This window comes from Passer domesticus, chromosome 17 (genome assembly GCF_036417665.1).
Source record: "Passer domesticus isolate bPasDom1 chromosome 17, bPasDom1.hap1, whole genome shotgun sequence".
In the NCBI taxonomy this organism is placed as follows: domain Eukaryota; kingdom Metazoa; phylum Chordata; class Aves; order Passeriformes; family Passeridae; genus Passer; species Passer domesticus.
In genome coordinates, this window is record NC_087490.1 from 6,173,690 (window position 1) to 6,194,441 (window position 20,752).

The 20,752-nt window shown below is 40.3% G+C and overlaps 1 protein-coding gene across 3 annotated transcripts in view; it reads right to left on the bottom strand.

Moving 5' to 3' along the window:
- The window catches only part of PPIL2 (peptidylprolyl isomerase like 2), a 67,988-nt gene that overhangs the window by 42,163 nt on the left and 5,073 nt on the right, over positions 1-20,752 (bottom strand). For all 3 annotated transcript variants that reach the window (XM_064392135.1, XM_064392136.1, XM_064392134.1), the window contains 3 exons: positions 11,164-11,215; positions 8,905-8,996; positions 7,352-7,441 (listed from right to left, as the gene is read on the bottom strand). In XM_064392135.1, the coding sequence (XP_064248205.1) occupies positions 7,352-7,441; positions 8,905-8,996; positions 11,164-11,215 (234 nt within the window). The remainder of the gene's footprint in view (positions 1-7,351; positions 7,442-8,904; positions 8,997-11,163; positions 11,216-20,752) is intronic.

Consider the following 20,752-nt stretch of genomic DNA (forward strand, 5'->3'; position numbering starts at 1 on the left):
GGATCTAATTATGCCTTTCATTCATCCCTGAAATGGTATGCTTCCACCAGAGAGTGCATTTTTAGTTTTATTGCTGGTAGTAAAACCAAAACACATTTATGAAATCAAGCTGTGTAATTCTGCACCTTAATGGGACCTCCTGGCTTTCTGCTGTCCCCTTTCCTAATCACCAGATAACAATTTTCTATTGTTTTCTGTCCCACTATATCCCTCCAACAGGTCTTCATTGAGACAAAAAAACTGCCCCAAAAAGTTACATCTTTAAGGTTTTGTTTTAGAAACAGACAATCTTTAAATAAAACAAGGAAAAAATAGGAAATTGCAATCTGGTTTTTAGTAATTTTCGTTTCCTCTGACACCAGAACTCAGAGGTACTATTTATTACCTTACATACATATTTATATATGTGAATAGAGATGATTTTGAGCCCTGCTTTCTGACAGTCAACAAGATGCATGGAGAAAATCTGGAGAAAGAACTTTGTGTGTTTTCACAAGACGTTTTCACTCTGAAATACTCTGCAGCAATCATGAGCTGCAGCTTTCCAAGACTGCAATCATTGCTCTGCACACAAATGTACTACCTCAAAAGGTGAAGGAAGGAAGGACTGCTTACCCTTTCAGGAAAGGGAAAAAAGAAATCTGTGTATTAATATTAATAGAAATAATAGATTTATAGCAATCCATGTCTGCAGTTCATGACAAAGGTGAAGGGCAAGACTGACTCCTGAAACCAATTTTTCACAGACAGGAGGGAAGGCAGCAGTAAAAATGAAACAGAAAACACCTTCATGATGTTCCTGTAAATAAAGCACCTTCATTTATTGACTTATTGATTGTTTAAAAATAAATAAAGGACATCACAGCTGCCAGTGCCTTACAAAACCCAGGGCCTTGTGCTCAGGGCACCACAAATCAGATTAGTTCACACTGTTTAACAGCCACAGTCCATTCAATTATCTATGTGGCTTAACCAGCCTAATCACAGGCATTGAGCAACTCCAGCAAAATGCTGACAGCCTCTTCTTGCAGGGGATTTCTCTGGGCTCTCCAAACCACCAGCAGCCCCCTCTTTGGCAGTGCAGCTATTACTGTGTGCAGGACAGCAGAGGCCATGGGGCAGCTCCCTCTCCTTGCAGCCCAGCTGTCCACCTGCCCTCTGGCAGATGTGAACTCCAAATCCCAGATCCAGGGTCCCAAGCTCAGGTCCTCTGTCCATCACAACCACGTGGGCCATCTTTTTCAATGGAAACCTTCACAAAGGTTTGGTTCACAGTGCTGTCCCTGGTATTCCTGATTCTGCAAAGCAAGACTCTCAGCACACTTTGAGAAGGGGGACAACTCACACTCCTACCCTAGAAGAGATTTCCTTCTGTCAGTAGAATAGCTCCTCAAAAATAGATCCTCAAATTGAAATTTGAGTGTCATCTTGTACAGGATCCCTAGGACATGTTTATTCCTGCCTGTAAAATATAGCATCTTGATATACTAAGAGAAGTTCTATTATAATTAGTTTCATTAGAGTTAGTGTGAATCAGAATTAGCATACTGTGAAAATACTGCAGTGAATACTAAAGTCAAACACAAGACACCTGCTTCTGTTCCTTCTACCTGCACCCAAGAGGAGAAACACATCTGCCTAGTCCAACCTGTGCTGCAGAAGACACAAACCATTTCCTTACTGGTGGTACTGAGCCCAAGATACACATTTTTTAAAGGTAACATAATGAAAATTTTCTAAGTCTTTAGACATATCACTTCAGGAAGAAAACTGTCTAAACACTAATAATTAGCCTGCCAAGCTCCTCTCATTGCATCCATGACAGTTACTGGGCACAGAATCAGAGCAGTCCAAACAAGATGCCACAGAGATGGGCAGACAGACACACATTGTCAAAGCCTCAAGCTCTAATGAGTTAATTGACTCTCCTGGTCAGACAAAGGCTGGACTCATGGGGATGTTCCCAATCCTGTTAAGATTAAGGCCTGGAGCCCAAAGACCTAAAGAAATAAGTTCTGTTAAGTGCACAGAAACCAGAAAGGAAGATGAACCATGGCCTACTTTTGTTTGCCTTAGCATGTTGAAAAATATGTACACAAAACACCATGGCTGGCAGTCTCAGGGTTTTTCTTATTAAGGTTACAAACCATAAACTTACGTTTAGCAAATTACTAGCACATTTATAGACTTCAAAGGGTTGCTAACTATCATCACTATTAAAAATCTCGTTTTTAATGTTTTCCTGAAAGCTGAGCTCTGAAAACAGGTGATCTCAAGTTTTATTCCACTTGTTTTTTCCTAGTCATTTTCTGGTTTTACCTACTTAGGGAAACAGCTTGAACTCTGTTACTCTCATGCACCACATAGAAGCCCCCAAAAAGCAGGTTAAAACCAGCAGGTTTAGACTGTGTGATTTCTTTGAGTTCTGATTTCTCTCACCATTTGGTTGGCCATGCTGCATCCCTAATTATGCTCAGGACTGTCAGCCTCACATGCCAACCATGTCCCACTTTTTACCTGCTACTCTGCACGTCCATTGGTGCAGGATTCTCCCTCACAGAGACCTCACCCACAACCGTGAGGAAATCTGCTCTGACCTTCTGTCATGCAAAGAGCAAATGAGGAATAGCTGAGGAGTGAAATATCAATTAACAGTGTGCAGCTCAGCTACCCCCAGCTCTGCTCATTAGCTGTGCTTCCTGCCACAAATGTCAGCAGTGTTTAACAGCTTGTTGGGAGCCATGTCTTGTCCACAGCTGATTAGGTTATATAGAAACAATAAAACTGACAGAAGGAAGCACATAACACTACGAGGCTTTTTTCCCCTTTAACAGCAGCAAACCTGTTAGCATTTACCCAGACTTGGTGTTTTCCTCTCTTCCCCCCTCCATTTCTGCAGTGCAAAGATGCATTTGCTAGCCTGCACCTACCAGGGAAGGCTCTCTGCAGGCTGCCACCAGAGCACTGTGCCTGCTACCCCTGGCACAGCAGGGCAGGGGCTTTATTGCCATTCCTTAGGCAAGGAGGAACCCCCACGTGTGCCTCTGCGTCACCTGCAGCACTGCCACTGAGCACAGCCACATTTCTCATTAAATCCCCTGCCAGCACACAGCTCAGCAGTAGCTTTGAAGAGTTTCCAGAGCAGGAGTAATTTCTGCTGCATCCTTACAAACTGAAGTTTGTCTCTTGTTTGTGAACAGAGTCACTGTGGAGGATGATAAATGGACAGGGTCCTAACAAAGGGGATGTGAAAGCTGGGTATTTCAGCATTCTTACTTTGCTCTCCTCAGGACCTCTCACACTTGCTGGGATGGGAAGTCCATACTGTATCCAGCAAAGCACTACCTGACCCTGCTCCTCTCTCCTCCTTGAGCTGGGGCAGACACTTGCTTCAGCCTGCCTGGTCTTATAAGAGGGAATGCAGGTATTTATGTGCTCACCATTAAGTTCCACATTATTACACAAAGAATAATTTGCATAATATAGGATTGAAAAACACATGGAATTTACATTCAGACTAATTAACAATAATTTCTACCAGATTTTGTCATAAAGACTTGACAGAAGACATTGAGTAAATCCAAAGATTTACTTGGAAGATAATCTCAATTTAGATTAAACATTTAGACTAAATACTAGCTGCAAACCTGTAAAACATAGGAATGGAAGAACTACCTAGATCTGAATTGAGGTCTAATGCACTATTGTTTCAAAAGCTGTGCTCAGTCCTACCTTGAAACCAATTGCAAAATGGTGAACCAATCGAAATGGTGAACAGCAATGTACCAAGCAGAAGAGGGAGGTAAGAACATTGCAAACAAGTGTTAACAATATCAGCTTTTCCATTACACACACCCCGTCCCCCAGGTCTCCAAGTGCTTTACATCCTGCCTTTCCCATTAAGAGTAACTAATTAATCCTACAGTACTCAAGTTGTTTGTCAGCTGGGAACACACTCATGACATTTCAAGGGATGCTGAGTTAGGGTGAGCTGATCATCATCAAGGAAAAGAATGTAAGTGGGTTTAAAGTTGAGAAACATAGACAACATGCAACAGCAAATTCTATTTAAAAGAGACACCAACCAGTACAGCTGGGAGAGAAATTATCTGAAATAATGATAAGGAGAGAGAAACTTGGAAAAATATAAGACCTGCACTGCAGAAGATGGAAAACCTGACTTGAGTTTGTAGCAAGATCACAAAGCTAAGACAAGGAAATTTAAACTTTAGTGTAAAGAGCTACAGTCTAAAAACCCAGTCATACTGGGAGTGCTGTATCTAGGGAGGGTATCATATGGAATAATGTCATGTGCATTTCTGTCATCATCAGCAAAATCCTAAACTAGAATCCATGACACCTTCCACCTGAATAGCTCCATTCCAGTACTGCTACTGCATCTTGCACACCAGGATATGGTATTACTCTTTACCTCCTGCCCTGACTGGCTGGATAATATGGCCATATGCTGATGAAAAACTGCCATGCTCCACCCCAGGACATTTGCATTTCAACAGGGGAAAAAGTAATTTCTGTATATGGACTATGTGTAGGAAGCACTGCGGATTCCTTTAGAAGAGAAGCACATCATAGACCTAACACAGTATTATTAACAACTGAAGTTGTGATTCTGCTTTTTTTAGTTTAGAATTAAAAAAAAAAAAAAAAAGTTGTCCTTTTTAACAAGTAAATAGCACATAAATAACTGCTACTAGATTCAAAGCAATCAGATGAGATGGTGCTTAGCAGAAAAGATAACAGGGTGGATTACAACTTGTGCTGGAATAATGCTTAGCACCAAGAACAGGAAAAGCATATTATGCAATTCTGCCTCCTCTGAAAAGAGCAAATCTTTCTTGTTTTGTTTTTACTTATATATGTTAGGAGAGAGAAGCCAAGTTTGAGGTCAATTACTATTCTGGTAAAATCCACGCAGACGTACGCTTGTCCTTTATGTATCAATAAGGAAAAATCTGATCATACAAATAATCTGTAAACATACATCATTCATAATTTCCACTTATCAAGTTGTATTTCACTTCCAAACACAGGTACCCTCTCTGTTTCCTAGGACACTCAGTCAGCCTCTGGAAATGCTATTTTCTATTGCTGAACATGGCTTTTACAGACAGCCCTATTCAGCTGTTATTTGCAAAGCAAAGAATGTTTTTTATAGCAACTTCCTTTATATCTATTTTTTTGCTAAACAGCAGGGTCAGTGATACCAACTCAGTCTCAATTCCAGCTCTCTTGGATACCACAGCACTCAATTTACATGGGGGAATGAGAAAACAACAAAGTGATAAATTTCAACACAGAACTGACAGGTTTTTAAGAGAAGGAGGAACTGGGGTAGAGCTGAAACACAACAGATTGCAGTCATGAACTCTGGCTAAGAAACAGAGCCACAGGTGGTGGAGCTTGGCAGTGTGAAGCCTGAAGCCACCACGCCGCCTGCAGTGTTGTCAACAAGAGAGCTCATAGAGGAGACATTGCTCTGTCTTTCAATAATTGATATGAAGAAAACACTCTGAGAAAGTAACAACTAATTTCTCTACCACATCTACTTAAGCAATTCTAAAACCCAGGCTAGTCATGCCTCTTCAGGCTGAATCCTGGCCTCAACAAAGCAAACCAGGGTAGGGCAGAATTTGAATAGGAGGAATCAAGCTCTACGTGCAGGTTTGCAGTGGGTGTTGTGCAGGGCAGCCAATGGCTCCTACTTCTCCTTCAACAGGAGCCATTGGCTCCTAAAATGAAGCCATTTTAGACTGTTAGAAATATGTATAAACTGATCTGGTAAAAGGTCAAACTGTATCTGGTCAACAGCATTCAGATGGTCAAATCTCTTGCAGTCCAATTGCAAGATGGGGGTGTCCTTGCTATTTCTAAACTTATTTAAGAAAAGCATTAAATGTAGCACAAGACTGTACACTGCAGCAGTTAACACCCATCCACAATGAACTTTATACTCAAGAGGATGAAATCTACTCTCACATTATGAATGCCACCCTAAATGGAGGTGGGAGAGGTGTAGAGCATGTGTGGCTGTGACCTTGGACTGCACAACTATCAGAATCTACTCAGTTTCATATTAGACATATTCCTCCAAGCAAGACAGGAATGCAACATATCAAGAATGAAGATGAAAAATACTGATAAAAACTCACATAGGGAACAACTAAATTTTTAGATGTTGCACTTTGAGATTTAGAATAGAGCAGCTGTGAAAAATCAAAGCTAGGCAAGTAACAAGAACACACTCTTTATACATACATTCAATTCCAATCCTACAAAACACACCAAAATATTTTTTAGTGACTGCACATTTCAATTGTTTGTTCAAAATAACTTGGTTTTCCATATGGGTGCACAGACACATTTTTAGACACTTGTCTTTTTTTACTTTTCCAAATCCATTAGCAACCATGCAGTTAGACAGAAATAACATCCTGTTGGGAGCTTTCAATCAGAAAAAAAGCTGTATTTTTTGCATCCATTGGAATAAAAACATGTTACTTTGTTGCATTAGCTTAAACACCAACAAGCCCAAAGGAACAGAGGAAAAATATTTAAAAACATGCTGTTAAGCACTGGGGAGTAGGGAAGAAGGGTAACACTTTATTTAAATTTAGACATAAATGAAAAATATTCTTCTATTTGAATTAGACTGTATTGATCTTGGCTAGTGGCAATTAAGTGTTCATGAGATGCATACTAACCCATGATTTCAATATAATGAACCAGGAATCTTTTCCCCCCCATTTTGAAATTATGTAAGCTTCAAAGCACCTACTTTTAAACAAAAGTTTTAGATCTTTTGATGCTAAACTTCATCTGTAAATAACTATCTTTACACTGCAAAATTCACAATGCTCTTTTAATTTAGGTTTTGATTTTCTTAAAATCAGCAAGGAACCAACACTGGTATCTACTAAGAAACAAAACATTCCAAACAAGCAATTAGAGAAAGTCTCTGATTTGCTGCCTTACTCTACATTTAGAGAAACATTCCATGGAAAATACCTTTCTGAACATTTGACTCTTGTATATCTCTTTGGAAGAATAAGCTGCACAATCCACTTCAGTCTTAATGTAACATGTCAAATTCCTAAAAATTTAAATACTTTACATTCTAAACATTGTTTCTTTTGATACCATAGACGTGTTACTACTCATCCAGATTGTGTCACATAGAATCTTTGTGGCTCATCTGGACAACAAAGACAATACAGTGAAGTTTCTCTATTCAGCTACTCTAGTTTCCTGCTAGAAGAGTGTACACAGCAGCATTTCACCTTCTGCAAAATAAAACCCTGTGTGGGATAAGGTGTAGCAGAGAAAAGTTCACCTGCAGCGTGACGATGTCTTGCCGAGTGAAGGGCTCATCTGTCAGGAGATCCTTGTAGCTCTTTGGTTTTATGTTCAGCTGCTCAACTGCCTAACAGGCAAAAGACACAGATATCAACAATCTGATTCTTGTGTGTAAATATTACAAGTAAAGAGGTGATATCAATAAAATGCTGAAGACCAAATCTTAAAGAAAACAATTTCACTCTCATTCTCAACTGGCAGCTGCAATATTTTCAATGGGGGCTTTAACAAATGAGAAGCTTTTGTCTCTCATCCCTACAAAACTTAACAGTTTTGTGTGGTTTGCTGGGTTGTTTTCTTAAAAAGAACCTTGCAGTCTCCATTCCATAGTTATGTCTATCATTCAAACCAAATTAATCATAAAAGTACTGCCAAAATTAAAAAAAAATAATCTTGCTTTCAGTTTTCTAAGCTCTTACCTGCAGAAAACCCCTGAGTCTATCTTATTTACCCAGATGTCCTCTGTGGTTCTCAGATGGCAGTGATAATGTCCCAGAACCTCCAGAAGTCCATAAATTAATTGCATGCTTATAACAAACCAGTAACTGCAATTACTCCATGTGGTACCACATGGGGCACAAACCCTCTGGGCACAGCCCATTCAGGAAGCCCAGAATTGCAAATTGCAGCAAAGAGAGGAAGAGTTCTGCAGTACTGATCAGGGTTTAACAAAGACCACTCTTAAATTCATCCTTGCCTGGTAACCCTAGCAGCCAAAGAATCCTGCTTGCAGAAAGAACAGAAAATATTTTCTATTTTAACCTGATCTAGACTGCTGTCACAGGAAAGGACAGCTCCACTACATCAGAGCAAGTTTTCAAAACCATGATGAATCCAACCTCTTCCTTGATTGCAATGGTTTCACTCTGGTCCTCCCTCAGTATCTGAATATCCCATCAGAATTCAAAAAGATGTTCCAGTGTTCAGACTTTTTACAACACTGGATATGGATTCATTAATTGAAGGATTTATTTGCTACTGAAAAAATAAATAAATCTTGCTTTTACAGTAAGGACTATGCAAAGAAGTCACGATTAAAATTCCACTTGGGTTTACATAAATGTTCACAAAACACGAATAAAAATGCAGTTTAAGTGTCCATTAAGGCATTCTTTCACCTATTCCTCCAGCTCCAGCTAAAATGCTCTTTTTTATTCACTGATATGAATAGAAATGAGTCAATTTGTGTTTTTGTGATGACAGTGTATCAGAAAGAAGACAACAGAAAATTTATCTATTAATTCAACTGAGAAGCATATAAAAGCTACTCATTTTGAAACACAAGATTCAGTACATGCAGATTAACTTGAAAAGGTTTTAGAAATACAATTTAATTAATATTCTAAAATTGTTCCTATTTTGAAGGCTAAAGATGACAACACTTCATGAAGTCAGTCTATCTCCTGTCCTTTAATTTCCCTGGCTGTAAAACAAGAACAAAATTTGCTTGTCTTTCTAAAACATTTTGTGATTTTGACTGAAATACATCAAGTACAAAATATTAATAATGAAATGCAACAGAGAACCTACCTCATAGGCAAACACATTTCCAGTAGTCTTGATGGCCACAATATGGGAGTTATTGGTAAATACAGTAAACAGCACTGGACAGTGGTACTTGCCTGACAGAGGAGAAAAAGCATACATTGCACATGAAGACCTGCAACTGTTTTGAAATACCTAATTTCCCTGATCTCTGTGGATGATATTTACATTTATTTTTAACATAAAATGTAACTTCAGTGGGTATTTAATGGTGTTTTAATAATATTTTGATTTTACAGTGACAGAAAAAGTGCTAGAAAAAGTAACAGTTAGGAGAGCTAAAAAACAAGCAAGGACAATGCAGTTTTGAAATCTACTGCCTTCAATTTCCTAACACAGAACTTTGTCCAACTTGCTTGATATTTATGAAATACCACAATGTAATTGTTACTATTGTAATCAAAGATCTATTGAAAACATGAACCTTGTAATGTGTCCATTGCTCTGTATCACTCTTGTTCCCAGGAATAAAAGTTTAGCTTATAGCCTACAGAAACACACACAACAGCAGTTGTGCTTGAAGCAGAGGAGAGCATTTTGTATTCAAATGTGGCAAGCAGAATGCCATTAAATCTGAGCACGTTACTCAGTAAGGAACCCAGCTTCTGCTCTAATCAAGCTGTGAATTTTCCCAGGAGGGTCAGCATAAATATTAAGCAAGTCAACAGCAAGCAAACTGATGGGAGGCAACACAGGAGGAAAAAAAAGTCTGGATAACCTCAACAGAAAGCAGCTAGATTAATACCTGATCAGTTTGCTAGACCTGGGGGTTTGGGTGAGATTTTTAAATGAGTTGGGCCTATTTAGTTCTTTTTTTCTTAATTACCATTTGAAAATCAAAACCAGCAGGGAGGCCAGAACAGGCTGCTCTCAGCACCTGTGGGGACAGGGGAGACAAACACCTGCAGAGAGTGACCCCTCCCTGTGCCACCAGAGGCAGCTCTGCCCCCCTGCACAATCAATGAGGACACATGTTAGTGCCACCAGGGCTGAAGGAAAGCCATTGCCACAAGGGACTGAAACTCAAGAAGTTCAGAAAGGGATTTTTGCAAGTGCCCAAGTGCTGGATACATAAACACACTGGTAAAATGTGAGGCCTTGTTCCAGTTTTGAACAAAAGAACAAGTCACCCTATTCCCAGTCCTAGGAAAAGCACAACTGCTGAGGGCACACACATGATGATCTGGATAGAAAGGACTCAACCCATAATTGATCACTAAATGTGAGAAACTGTAATGCCCAAATCTTTTATATCACATTTATGTGTGAACAGAGAGGATCCTACAACCATTCCATGTTTAGAGAAAACTTGTTGACAGACAGAAATGCAACATTTAATTTTTGTCTTTTGTTGCATTTTACCTTGATTGGTTAATGACACAGAATGAATCTATTTAAGGAAAAATCTATTTAAGGAAAAGGCTTCTAACACCCTATGGCTGTTGTCATTCCACCCCAGCATTGTGAGCTGGACTTCTTTAGGGAAAGCACAATGTCGTGGGTATCTTTCAAAAGCCTTGGCCACACTGACTATTGATCAATTTTTAACACCCTGCTCTTGAGACAGATGGAACACAAGGCACAGAAGAAATCCATCAGCTACAGAAAAGAACTTGTAATCCATAGATTTTGGTAAGATAAGGAGACAGACACTCCAGAATTTTATTCCCACCTAACCTAAGCCATTTTCATTTCAAAGAAATCATTATCTGCTTTGTAGAAGATAAATTCATCTCCACTTTTCTCTTGTGTTGCCACCATGCTCTCTTAGGAGGCTGATTTTATATCTTGCAAAAATAAAACTCGAGGCAGCTGTCTTGTGTGCTTCTATTCATAAAATCCCACGTGTTTATTTAAGTCTAATCCCTTTTATAAACAAAAAGCTGTTCAAAACCAAGTGAACAGCAAATATTGCCACAGGCAAGTTGGAAATAAGATAACATTACAGAAATTCCACTTTTTCTGATTCTTTCCTTAAAGTAAACAGTACCTTAGTGCAGTAGCAGCTATAGTAAAGTGAAATTGCTGAATAATTTACAGCTCCCCAGTGTAAAGAAAAACAGAAATGGAACTTTGAAGGTAAACATATCACTCACAAGAAGCAATTATTCTACTCAAAAAAAACATGATAGAGAACACAAACTACTTAAGTTCACCATGAGTAAGACAAACCAGAATTTATTAAAGCACTCATTAAGGAAAAAAACCCAACAAAACACCATCACAGAAAATGACTGCACTTACCTTCACTGTTTTTAGCAAAATTCAGCTTTATAAGTGATTTGGCATCTAGTTTCTAAAGAAAATAAAGCATTAAAAAGATTAATCACAACAGAATGTAACCATGGAAATAAAAGGAAACTGTAACATCACTGTTACAACTTCAAGAGTACATAATTTATTGATAATCTATTGCAGGTTGTCTGAATTATCAGAATCCTGGGAATTCAAGTCACAGGCCACAAAAACAAGGCTCAGGGAGCCTGAGAACTGGGATACATTTGTTTACAGGGCTCTGTTTGACACAGGACGGTGCTAACCATGGGGAATCAGTTCAAGGAGTTGCACAACTCTCAGCACAGACTGAACGGGGAGCTGGCATGAAAAGCTAAGAGGCAAAGATCATTGCCACTGATCAGAAGGGACAATTCAGCAGGGACCTCTGATGAAAGTCATAAAGACAGCAAACCATTTTGGCAATCAAGCTCGATGCCTTTTCTGAAATAACTGTAATTTTCCTTTTACTCAGGAAACGTGCAGCAGAGCTCACATGACAGCCACAATAAAAAAGAGAAATGGAGGCACAAGTTCTCTGGAGGCACCTGGGGTAACAAAGGGAGTTCCCAGGAGGGATTTTCTGCCACTTAACCCCCAGGTAACAATTCCACTGAACAGGGAACCAAGGTGATAGCCAAGGCTGGGATAGTGTTCTCCAGCTCTGGAGAGGACACTGCAAACTAAGCTATTCCTGCTTTCCCACAGTTCATCAAAGCATGTCTATGGCTTCTTCTGCTGCCCTCTCTCTGGAAGGGCTTTCTGACATGGGAAGACAAGAGTTGTGGGGCTGGCAAACATTTCTGGACAATCAGGCTGCTCCTGTCCTGCAGCCTTCCCTCAGACATGGAAGCTGCACACACACCCAAAATAACTGAGCCTTCAGTAACATGCCAGGCCCCCAGCCATCCCATGGGATCAGTGTGTGATTTGGGTACATCACTGGCAAGACAGGACACATCACAACCTGGGTGACCTCACCAGCACAGCCCACTGGGATGGTCAGGCAGTGCTTGACTGTGGCACCCAGCTGGAGATGAAACAAGCTGCAAGGCTGAGTCAGGAGCTGAGACTTCTAAAAAACAAAGCCTTTGATTGTATCAGCTGTCAGAGACAGTTTCACAGCCAAATGGATTCTTAAAAGCACACACAGCACAGGCCTTTTAAAAGAAACAATCAGTTCTCTTCTCAAAACACACACCTGAAGAGATTAGGGAGGTTTTTATAACACAGACAGCTCTTTATAAACAGCTACAAGTAGAGATCTGCCAGCCCTGGTGCCAACACTGCTGCTTCAATCATGATGGCAAGAAACAATAAAGTGTGAAACTAAGTTAGTGGGCTTTCTGTGCCTAATCAAAATTCATATTCTGGTTTACAGAGTACATGTTATGACAGCTGGACTCATTCGTTTATAGGAAGGCGCTTCTCAAGTTGCTCTCAACCAACAGGCAGGCTCATTGCTGCAGAAAGGTACCCATCTCTCTAACTCATCAGCAGGAAGAGCAATGAGAGATAGTAGGAATAAGATGGGAAGGGAAAAAAGAGGCCAGGGTCGGTTATATTTAATGATGTGATGAAGACCAGTACCACTGCTTTTCCTTAAGTGGATTCTCAAAAAAAACCACACAAACCACTCCAATATCTGCCCACTGCTGGGGTACAAAGAAGGACAACTGAGGCAATGGCAGTCTGAAATTACTAAGTGAATGCAGAGTTTATTTATTTATTTATCTTCTTAAAAGAACAAATTTATCAAAGAAGTAGTAGAGGAACTGCAGAGTTGCCAAAATGAACATCTGATCCTGGACAGATCTGTTCAACCTAAACAACTATTAACACAAAACAGCATCCATCTGTGCACATGTTGTGCAACAGCCCAAAAATAATGTTTCAGAAAAAGCTTCTTTAGAAATACAGCCACTGGAAACATTGATAATTTCAAGAAAGGTCCTTAAATTATCCTCCTGGCAGATCTGAGCTATGCCTGAAACGCATGAGCATCTTGAAAGAAAAATGGAAACAGGTCTGTATGACTGAAGATTCAGATTTATACCTTGACAGAAAATTCACAGAAAAGACAGACTAAACTGCTGTGCAGACTTTAAAGGTAGCAAAAGCTGCAGTGCACTTTTCATCTGCTGTCAAGTCCTTGGACTCTCACTCCATGCCCAGGGAAACAGGATGGTATTTCAGGTCATATCTTTCCATAACACGGAAAAAGGTTATTTTTCAGCCTCAGTTACTCATGGTGCATCAGCTGCTCGTGCTGGATCTGATCCCCACAGAGACCAGTCTTGTGACAAAAGTAAATAAAATAACAGTGATTGTCATACAGGAGTTGAAATACTGCCTGGAGTGACAACCCTAGTGAAGTGCTGTATGAATATTACAAACTTTTATGGCCACAGGCTGGACTTCTATCAGGCAGCTCCTTCAGCTTGCATGGCAAGGTAAGAGGGGGATTTAGTGTATTGTCAAAGAAAATCTTTGGAGCCTCAGAACAGCAAAACCAGATGATGATGTGCTACAAAGGATTGCTCAGTGCCCAAGACCAGGCTACAGGATCTGCCAACTGCACACAGAGCAGCCACAGAGGAGGGAGTCCACAGCCAGGACTTCCAGGAGGTTTAGTTTTGAAACACCTACACATTACCCAGGAAACTGTAAAAGGACAGGATAGAGGCAAACTGTGTAATATCATTTTTTTTCCTCTCAAGTTCTTCATTTCACATGAAAACAGGATTATCTTGCATGTGGGTGAATCTCCTTTTATTTATTCTCCATCAGAAGTCAGAGCTTTCCAAGCACCATCACACAGTTTGTTGCCATGGAAATGACCGTTACGCCACAAATGGGCGCCGATCTTCACGGGAAGAGACAGCAGGAGTGAATGAATCCTAAAATGAGCTAAAGTACTTGTTTTTATGTATTTTTATTATTAATAATGCTAAAGAGAGATACATACATACATAGCTCAAGTTCAAAATTATTTTCAACCTGAGTTTCCCTGACACACACCCACCATCCAGTTTCAGCCACGCTCCAGTTAAGAAAGCAAGAGGGAAAAAAAGTGTTTATTAAAAACAGTTGATCTAATTAAAGTCTAAATTCCTAATGACAATGAAAAGGCCACAAGCATCTGCCACTTCCCTGAAGCAGAAACAAGAGCCGCATATTCCCTTCTAAAAATATTTTATGCAGAAATACTGGAAAGCAGACGCATTTCATGGCACGTAGTGCCAGCTGCTCCACAGCAAGGAAGGGCTAAAAAAAAAAAACAAACGCAAAAACCGTGCGAGCTCTTTTCTCAGCTGACTCCTCTCTCACAGGCACACTTCCACAAAGGCAGCCAAGGCTACTTTTGGCCATGACCTACTTTCCTGTGGCAGCGAGCAGCCCAGCGCCCCGCGTGCTCTGATCTGTCAGCTGACAGCACTGGCTCCTGCGGGATCCCAAAGGGCAGCATCCTTCATGGACAGCCGGGCAGAGGTGGTGACGCCACGGAGGTCAGTGGGGCACTGTGGCAGCTCGCGGGTGGAACACGCCGATTGTTTCCAATTAAATCATTCTCTGTCATCGCTGCGTGTCTCATGCAGATATGACCTACAATCCCCACGCAGCAATTAGTTACACTCCCTGAATCTCTTTGGTGTGTGGCTGCACGTTCCTCTTGTTAATAAGGCTCTGACCCTGTTGGATATGCACCAGCCTGAAAAGCAATCAAAAAGGGCTCCACTGATTCTCTGCCCACACATGGGCAGAGCTGGTGACGTGTGGCAAAAGCTGAGTTTAGTAAAGACAGACTTTCCCACCCTACCAACAACTGAGTAAGTGTTCAAATGTTCAGCACTTGGGAACTGAACCCCCTGACCAGACACACTGAATGGCCTCTGTCAGGAACACACAACAATCCAGGGAAGCTGGGGTTGTGTGGCCAGGTTTTGGTCATGGGGGGCTACAGGGGTGGTTTCTGTGAGAAGCTGCTGGAAGCTTCCGCTGTGTCCAGCCGGCTTCAGGATGGACTTATTGCTGGCCAACGCTGGGACAATCAGAAATGGGGTAAGGCAGCTGGGATAACATATCTAGGAAAAAAAATCTCTCCTGGCCCTTATCTCAACCCATGAACCCCCAGTGACATTTTCTCCCCCCTGTTCAGTTGAGAAGGGCAGTGAGAGAGGGGCTTTGCCTGGGGTCCAGCCAGGACCAACACACTACATGGGGAAAAATTACCCTGTCACATCTGAACTGGCTGATAACATGAGGTCAAAAATAATTCAGAGCTTGCATGGCCATTTGATGGTTTTTCATTCCACCAAAACAAGAAGCACAGAGCTACCCCAAGCAAAAGAGAAAGGCAGAACAAATACTAATATTGAAATGCAGTGTTGCCTACCAAGCACCAAACTCAGCTTAGCAACAGCAAATGAATCTTGTATTACATTCCTTGGTTCCTTTAAAGATGAGACTTGTTACATATAAACCTTAAATACAACTTCCCATTTTAAGAAGCCCTCTTACAATTTTCCTTGCTATAAAATCTTCCCAAAAAAATGAGGGCATGAGTTCAATGAATAGTACTGGAATAATTCCATGTATAATGTTACTTATTTCAGATTTTGTAAATGGATTTAATTACAATAAAGGGCATTGGAAATCCTCAAGCCAAAATTTGGGTTTGCAACTGGAAACAGCAGCACTGTTTTAACAAAATAAGCCATCTATATGTAGTTTAACTCTCCATGAAAAATTTGGGCTCAGCAACCAAGACGCCAAATTGAAGAGTCTCACAATTCCAGGTATCATTTCTATGTTTAATTCAAGAAAAAAAATGCTCAATATTTACCACAGCTGCCTACCTAATGCTAAAAAGATACCCTCAATTCACATTCTTGGATGAAGCTGCTGTTTAACAGCAGTCTTCATGTACTGCTGAGCTAGAATGGAAATGGACATAGAAGATCCTTCATTACACACTTCTAAACCACTGTATTTACATATTTAAAAGTTAATCAAACTGACACCATATGGTCACCAAAGCCTTGTCCAGAGAACCATAAAGATATGCTTGAAAACACACATGGTTCACAGATACCAGCAATAATACTGCTCTATCAAAGAGCACATTAACAGAAATTACCATGAGAAAAAGACATGTAGCTGCATTGCATGATCAAACCTGCAGTCTTAATGCAGTCAAAAGTCTACCAATCCAGAGATCCACAGCCAAAAACAGCACAGCTCAAGGAAAATAAAGCTTTGCAGAAGCACCAAAAATCTAGTCTCCAATTTTAGTGAAAAACAGGCAAGTAAAGATCTGTGGGAAACCTCATGCTGCATCTCATTTAAGGCTAGAGCGCTTCACAGCTGCTAGTTTTTCAAGTGTCACAGTCACAAAATCCCATCCAATGTGCACACTTACACCAAAACACAGAAAAGGAAAAGAAGAGACCATCTGTTCAGTCTGTAAAACCTAGATGTAAATACTTTTTTGCTGTAAGGGACATAATACGTTAGACATAATGGTAGACCCCTTTATCTGCCTGTGCCCAGAGGTGGGTTACTGAACCAAACGCTGCCCACCACCACCACAGTCAGCAAGGTGTGAAGGAGGAACAGCAGCTTGGCCAGTGACTCATGACACTGGAGGGTTTTAAATGTCTTTTTTTGATAAAGCACTTGAACAGTAAGTAGAAGCAAATCTCATCTTCTTTGCCCTCACTGTTTCCCAAAGATACAGAGAATTGAAAAATAAATCCCCTTTTTAGGACAGATAAAGGCTACTAACTCTTAGTAGTGCTGGCTGCACTACTGTAAAACACACAAACATCATTGGATAAGAAAGAACTGGCCATCCATGTTTGTCAGCAACAGAAGAGTGAGGGAAATTTTCAGAAAACCCAACAAAAGAAGGAGTTATCTGTCAGGATACAACTCAGAGGGATTTTCATCCCCTTGATCGCCCCTGTGTTTTATGACCATTTCGTTATGACACGTGACTTCGTGGTCATTCCTCAGGGCAGAAACCATGTCCTCATATGTTTCTATCCAGGGACCTTGAAAATTTATGATCACTAGTCAAATATTAACTCATTTAGACTGTTGACTAAAAGCTAATAATTTCTGAGGCCGGTGAGGTAAGACGACACGGCTCAGTTGCCGCATATTGAAGAGTTCATCTCGTCCAAAGTGGATTCTGGGCATTTGAGCAGCAGCCTGTGTCTGCTGCCCCAGACAAAAATGCACCTGGAGAGAGATGCTTAATGACAACAGCTGTAACCACCCGTGTCTGAAAGGAGTCTGCTACTGCCCACAGAAATACAGGCAGCAACATTTAACTGGAAACAACAAAACAAAGAGAAAAGGAAGAACTACTGCTCATCCTGGCTAACTCTAACTTGCACCTGCTTCTGAAATGACCCAGCCTAACAAAAGAAAATGCAACAAATTCTCATTTTCTCAAAGCACCCTTCCCGTCTCAACACATACACTGAAATGGTTTTTGGTTTTACACTATCATGTGTAATACATCAGATATTATCAAAGTATTTCAGGAAGAGATTAGAAAATATTCCCACCACTGTACCAGGCATTCACACAGCATTTACTGTGCATGATTAAGATTAACTCTGTTCAAAGAAGATATATTAAAATTTAACAGATGTGGAGGAGAACCGTGACCATGTAGGGTATGGAGAACTTAAAGGCATGAAGAACATCTGAGAGGAAAATACAAGTCTCAACAACAGAATGTCAAGAAAGCATTAAATTCTTCCGTGCAAAACTCGCAGCTGTAAACACCAACAGAGAGAAGCGCAATTTTGGCACCAATACAAACAAGACTAAGCTGGTCAAACCCAAAATTTACAGAAGATATGTATCAGATGAAAAACCATCAGCAGAAGCTCTCAGCAGCCATAGCAGGAAAAAAGCAAACACTGGTTCAAGACAGAGCACGCAGTTTGCAAAGCAGACTGAGAGAGTTGAAGACCTCAGACAGTCTCCCAGTTTTCTGTTCCTGATCATTTCATTCCTCTTTCTGCAGCACACAAAAACCAAGATGGATTTGTCTGAATCATTTTTCAACAACAAAGCTTCCCTTGGCTTTATTTCTGTAAGCTTTGTTCTCTGTTCTGTAATAAGCTATTACTCACCCAGAACAAAACTGTATTCCCACCCCACACTGAAACTTTTCTTACAAATAAACAAGGAAAAAAACCTCATTTCAAATATATAGGGAAAATATGCTAAGTTAAATAAAAGGGAAAAAAGGGGGCAATTGACATTTAAACTTCTGCAATATCTGAAGACCTGACTGAGTTGCATCAGACGAATTAAGAACTATACTTTGAATTTCAAAGCTGAAGATGTGCCGACTTCTTGTGACATGTACGTGAAAGGAGTTCTCTAGAGAAAAATTACAATTCTCATTTATACATCACTCACATCACATCCAAATGAGACCTGAAGTTACCGATCCACCTAAATGATCACTCATTTCCTAAGCCCCGAGGAGGAAACACAGCAGACTACTTGGATTTCAGGTGCTGTGCTCTGATGTTGAGGAAAAAACAATGTGAGAGGGATATGACTCACTCCTGAACTCTACATAATGAAAATTATCTCAACTGGTCAAACTATTTAGCTCTTAATTAGACAGTCCCAGGACTCTAAATATGGAAAACTGATGTGAACATAGCCTGCCTGTGGAAGTCTCCACAGCATTTTCCTGCTGGTATTTTGTACCCAGACAAAAGATGAAAATGTTCAAAGTAAGCACAATCTCTTTGGAAACAGTAGGCAAAGAAAACTTCTCAAGACAAAAAGATGAGAAAGCACAAGGAAAATCTGACTCCTGCTTCAATGTGCCATTTTTAGATCATCAGAGTCGTGAGGTAACATTACCACCAGGTTACAGGAAGGTCTCCACAAACACTCTGAAAATGCATCCCACTGCACATTATCTATGGCCATTGCATTTTCCTGACAGTGTACACTGCTACACTGCCCTGAAAGAGGGCACCTTCAAACCACAGGGTTTTGTCTAATGACATCCATTATTTTCTGCTCATTATCTAGAAACACACCTGGAACAACACAATTAAAGCAGCAATCTGCAGTAAATTACCTCACAGACCATATGAACTGAGTTAAAAGCCATTGTCACTGTTGATTTAGCCAGTAAGGGCCACGTGAAATTGGAACTTCTCCTCCTCCCAGCCCAGGCCTGAGATTCGTCCCACTTGACTCAGGGTTGGATGAGTTTTGCCTGTGATGTGATCTCAACACCTCTGACTCAGTAATGTGTGAAGCTCATCCAACCCACTTTCAGGAATCCACTCCTGAAACACAGGGACCCTGCACTGATTATGTGACAGAGTTGGAAAGCAATAGTAGTGAACCATAAAGTCCTGGCTGGAACTTAAACTCTAGTTTAACACCTGTTCCTACTTGGTATTTCCCACATTGCTCACACACTACAGTTTCTTTATTCAGAATATTGCAAAATAGAAAAAATACCTAAGCCCTGTTTCTCATTATGTTCACTCCCCAGGTGAAGAAACAGTTATCAATGTTTTCTATTTCTATCTCTATGTTTTCAAAACACAAACATGGTAAAAACACTTCTCTGTTTAAGGAGTTTCACCTTTGCTCCAATTTCTGCATCCTTTTCAGACAGGATTTCCCTTACTTAGATAGCCAAAGACTTTTTTAGTGCCTTAAAAAAAAAATTTAAGGTTGTTTGTTCACTTTTTAAGTGGAATTAACAAATAAACAGTAAAAGAATTGCACAGTAATCTTCTTCAGATCCTCTTCATTAAACCTGGTCAGCAAGCTTCACTGCAAAACCAGTAACTGATCTGTATGGGATCTGTGAAACTCACTGAAATCTACTTGACCAAATTGAAAAGAAATAATGATTTCAACAACAAAATGAAGTAACAATACCCATCAGCATTTGGAAGATAAATATATTTAAGGAATGTATTTGAGAATGCTTTTCCAAGTTTTGAAATAACAGATGTAGCTGCAATTTTTTTCTTTTGTGGGTAAGAAGTTATAGGTTTTGAAAGTGCCTGTAATTATTATGACAAGCATCATCTCACTGACCTTACTTCAAACAAATGATTGAAAAAAAGGGCACTGTTTACATTCCTCGTGAGCAGTGCTGGAGGGAGGAGGTGTCCACTGCAGGCTGTCAGTGCTGCAGGGCATTGCAGGTACAAGCTCTCTGGTGCTTCCAAAGCCTGGATCAGACAGGCTTACTGCAGGAGCCAGGCACCTGTACTGCCATTATTTGATCATGTTAGTCATAATTTCACCCCAAGTCAGCTTTATTTGGTAAATACAGGATTAAAGTGTGGGAGAAAAATAGCAAATATTTATATTGTACACAGAGCTTTGCTCTGTGTCCAGCTGTCTCTTTTTAAAAGGCAGATGTCTCACTGGGAAAAGTCAGGGATTTTTTGCCTTCTGACTCCAAAGCTGGTTCTCATTTTCCATGTCAGTGGCTCTGCCTTCTATTACTTCATCATATGCACCAGACTCCTCTTTATGG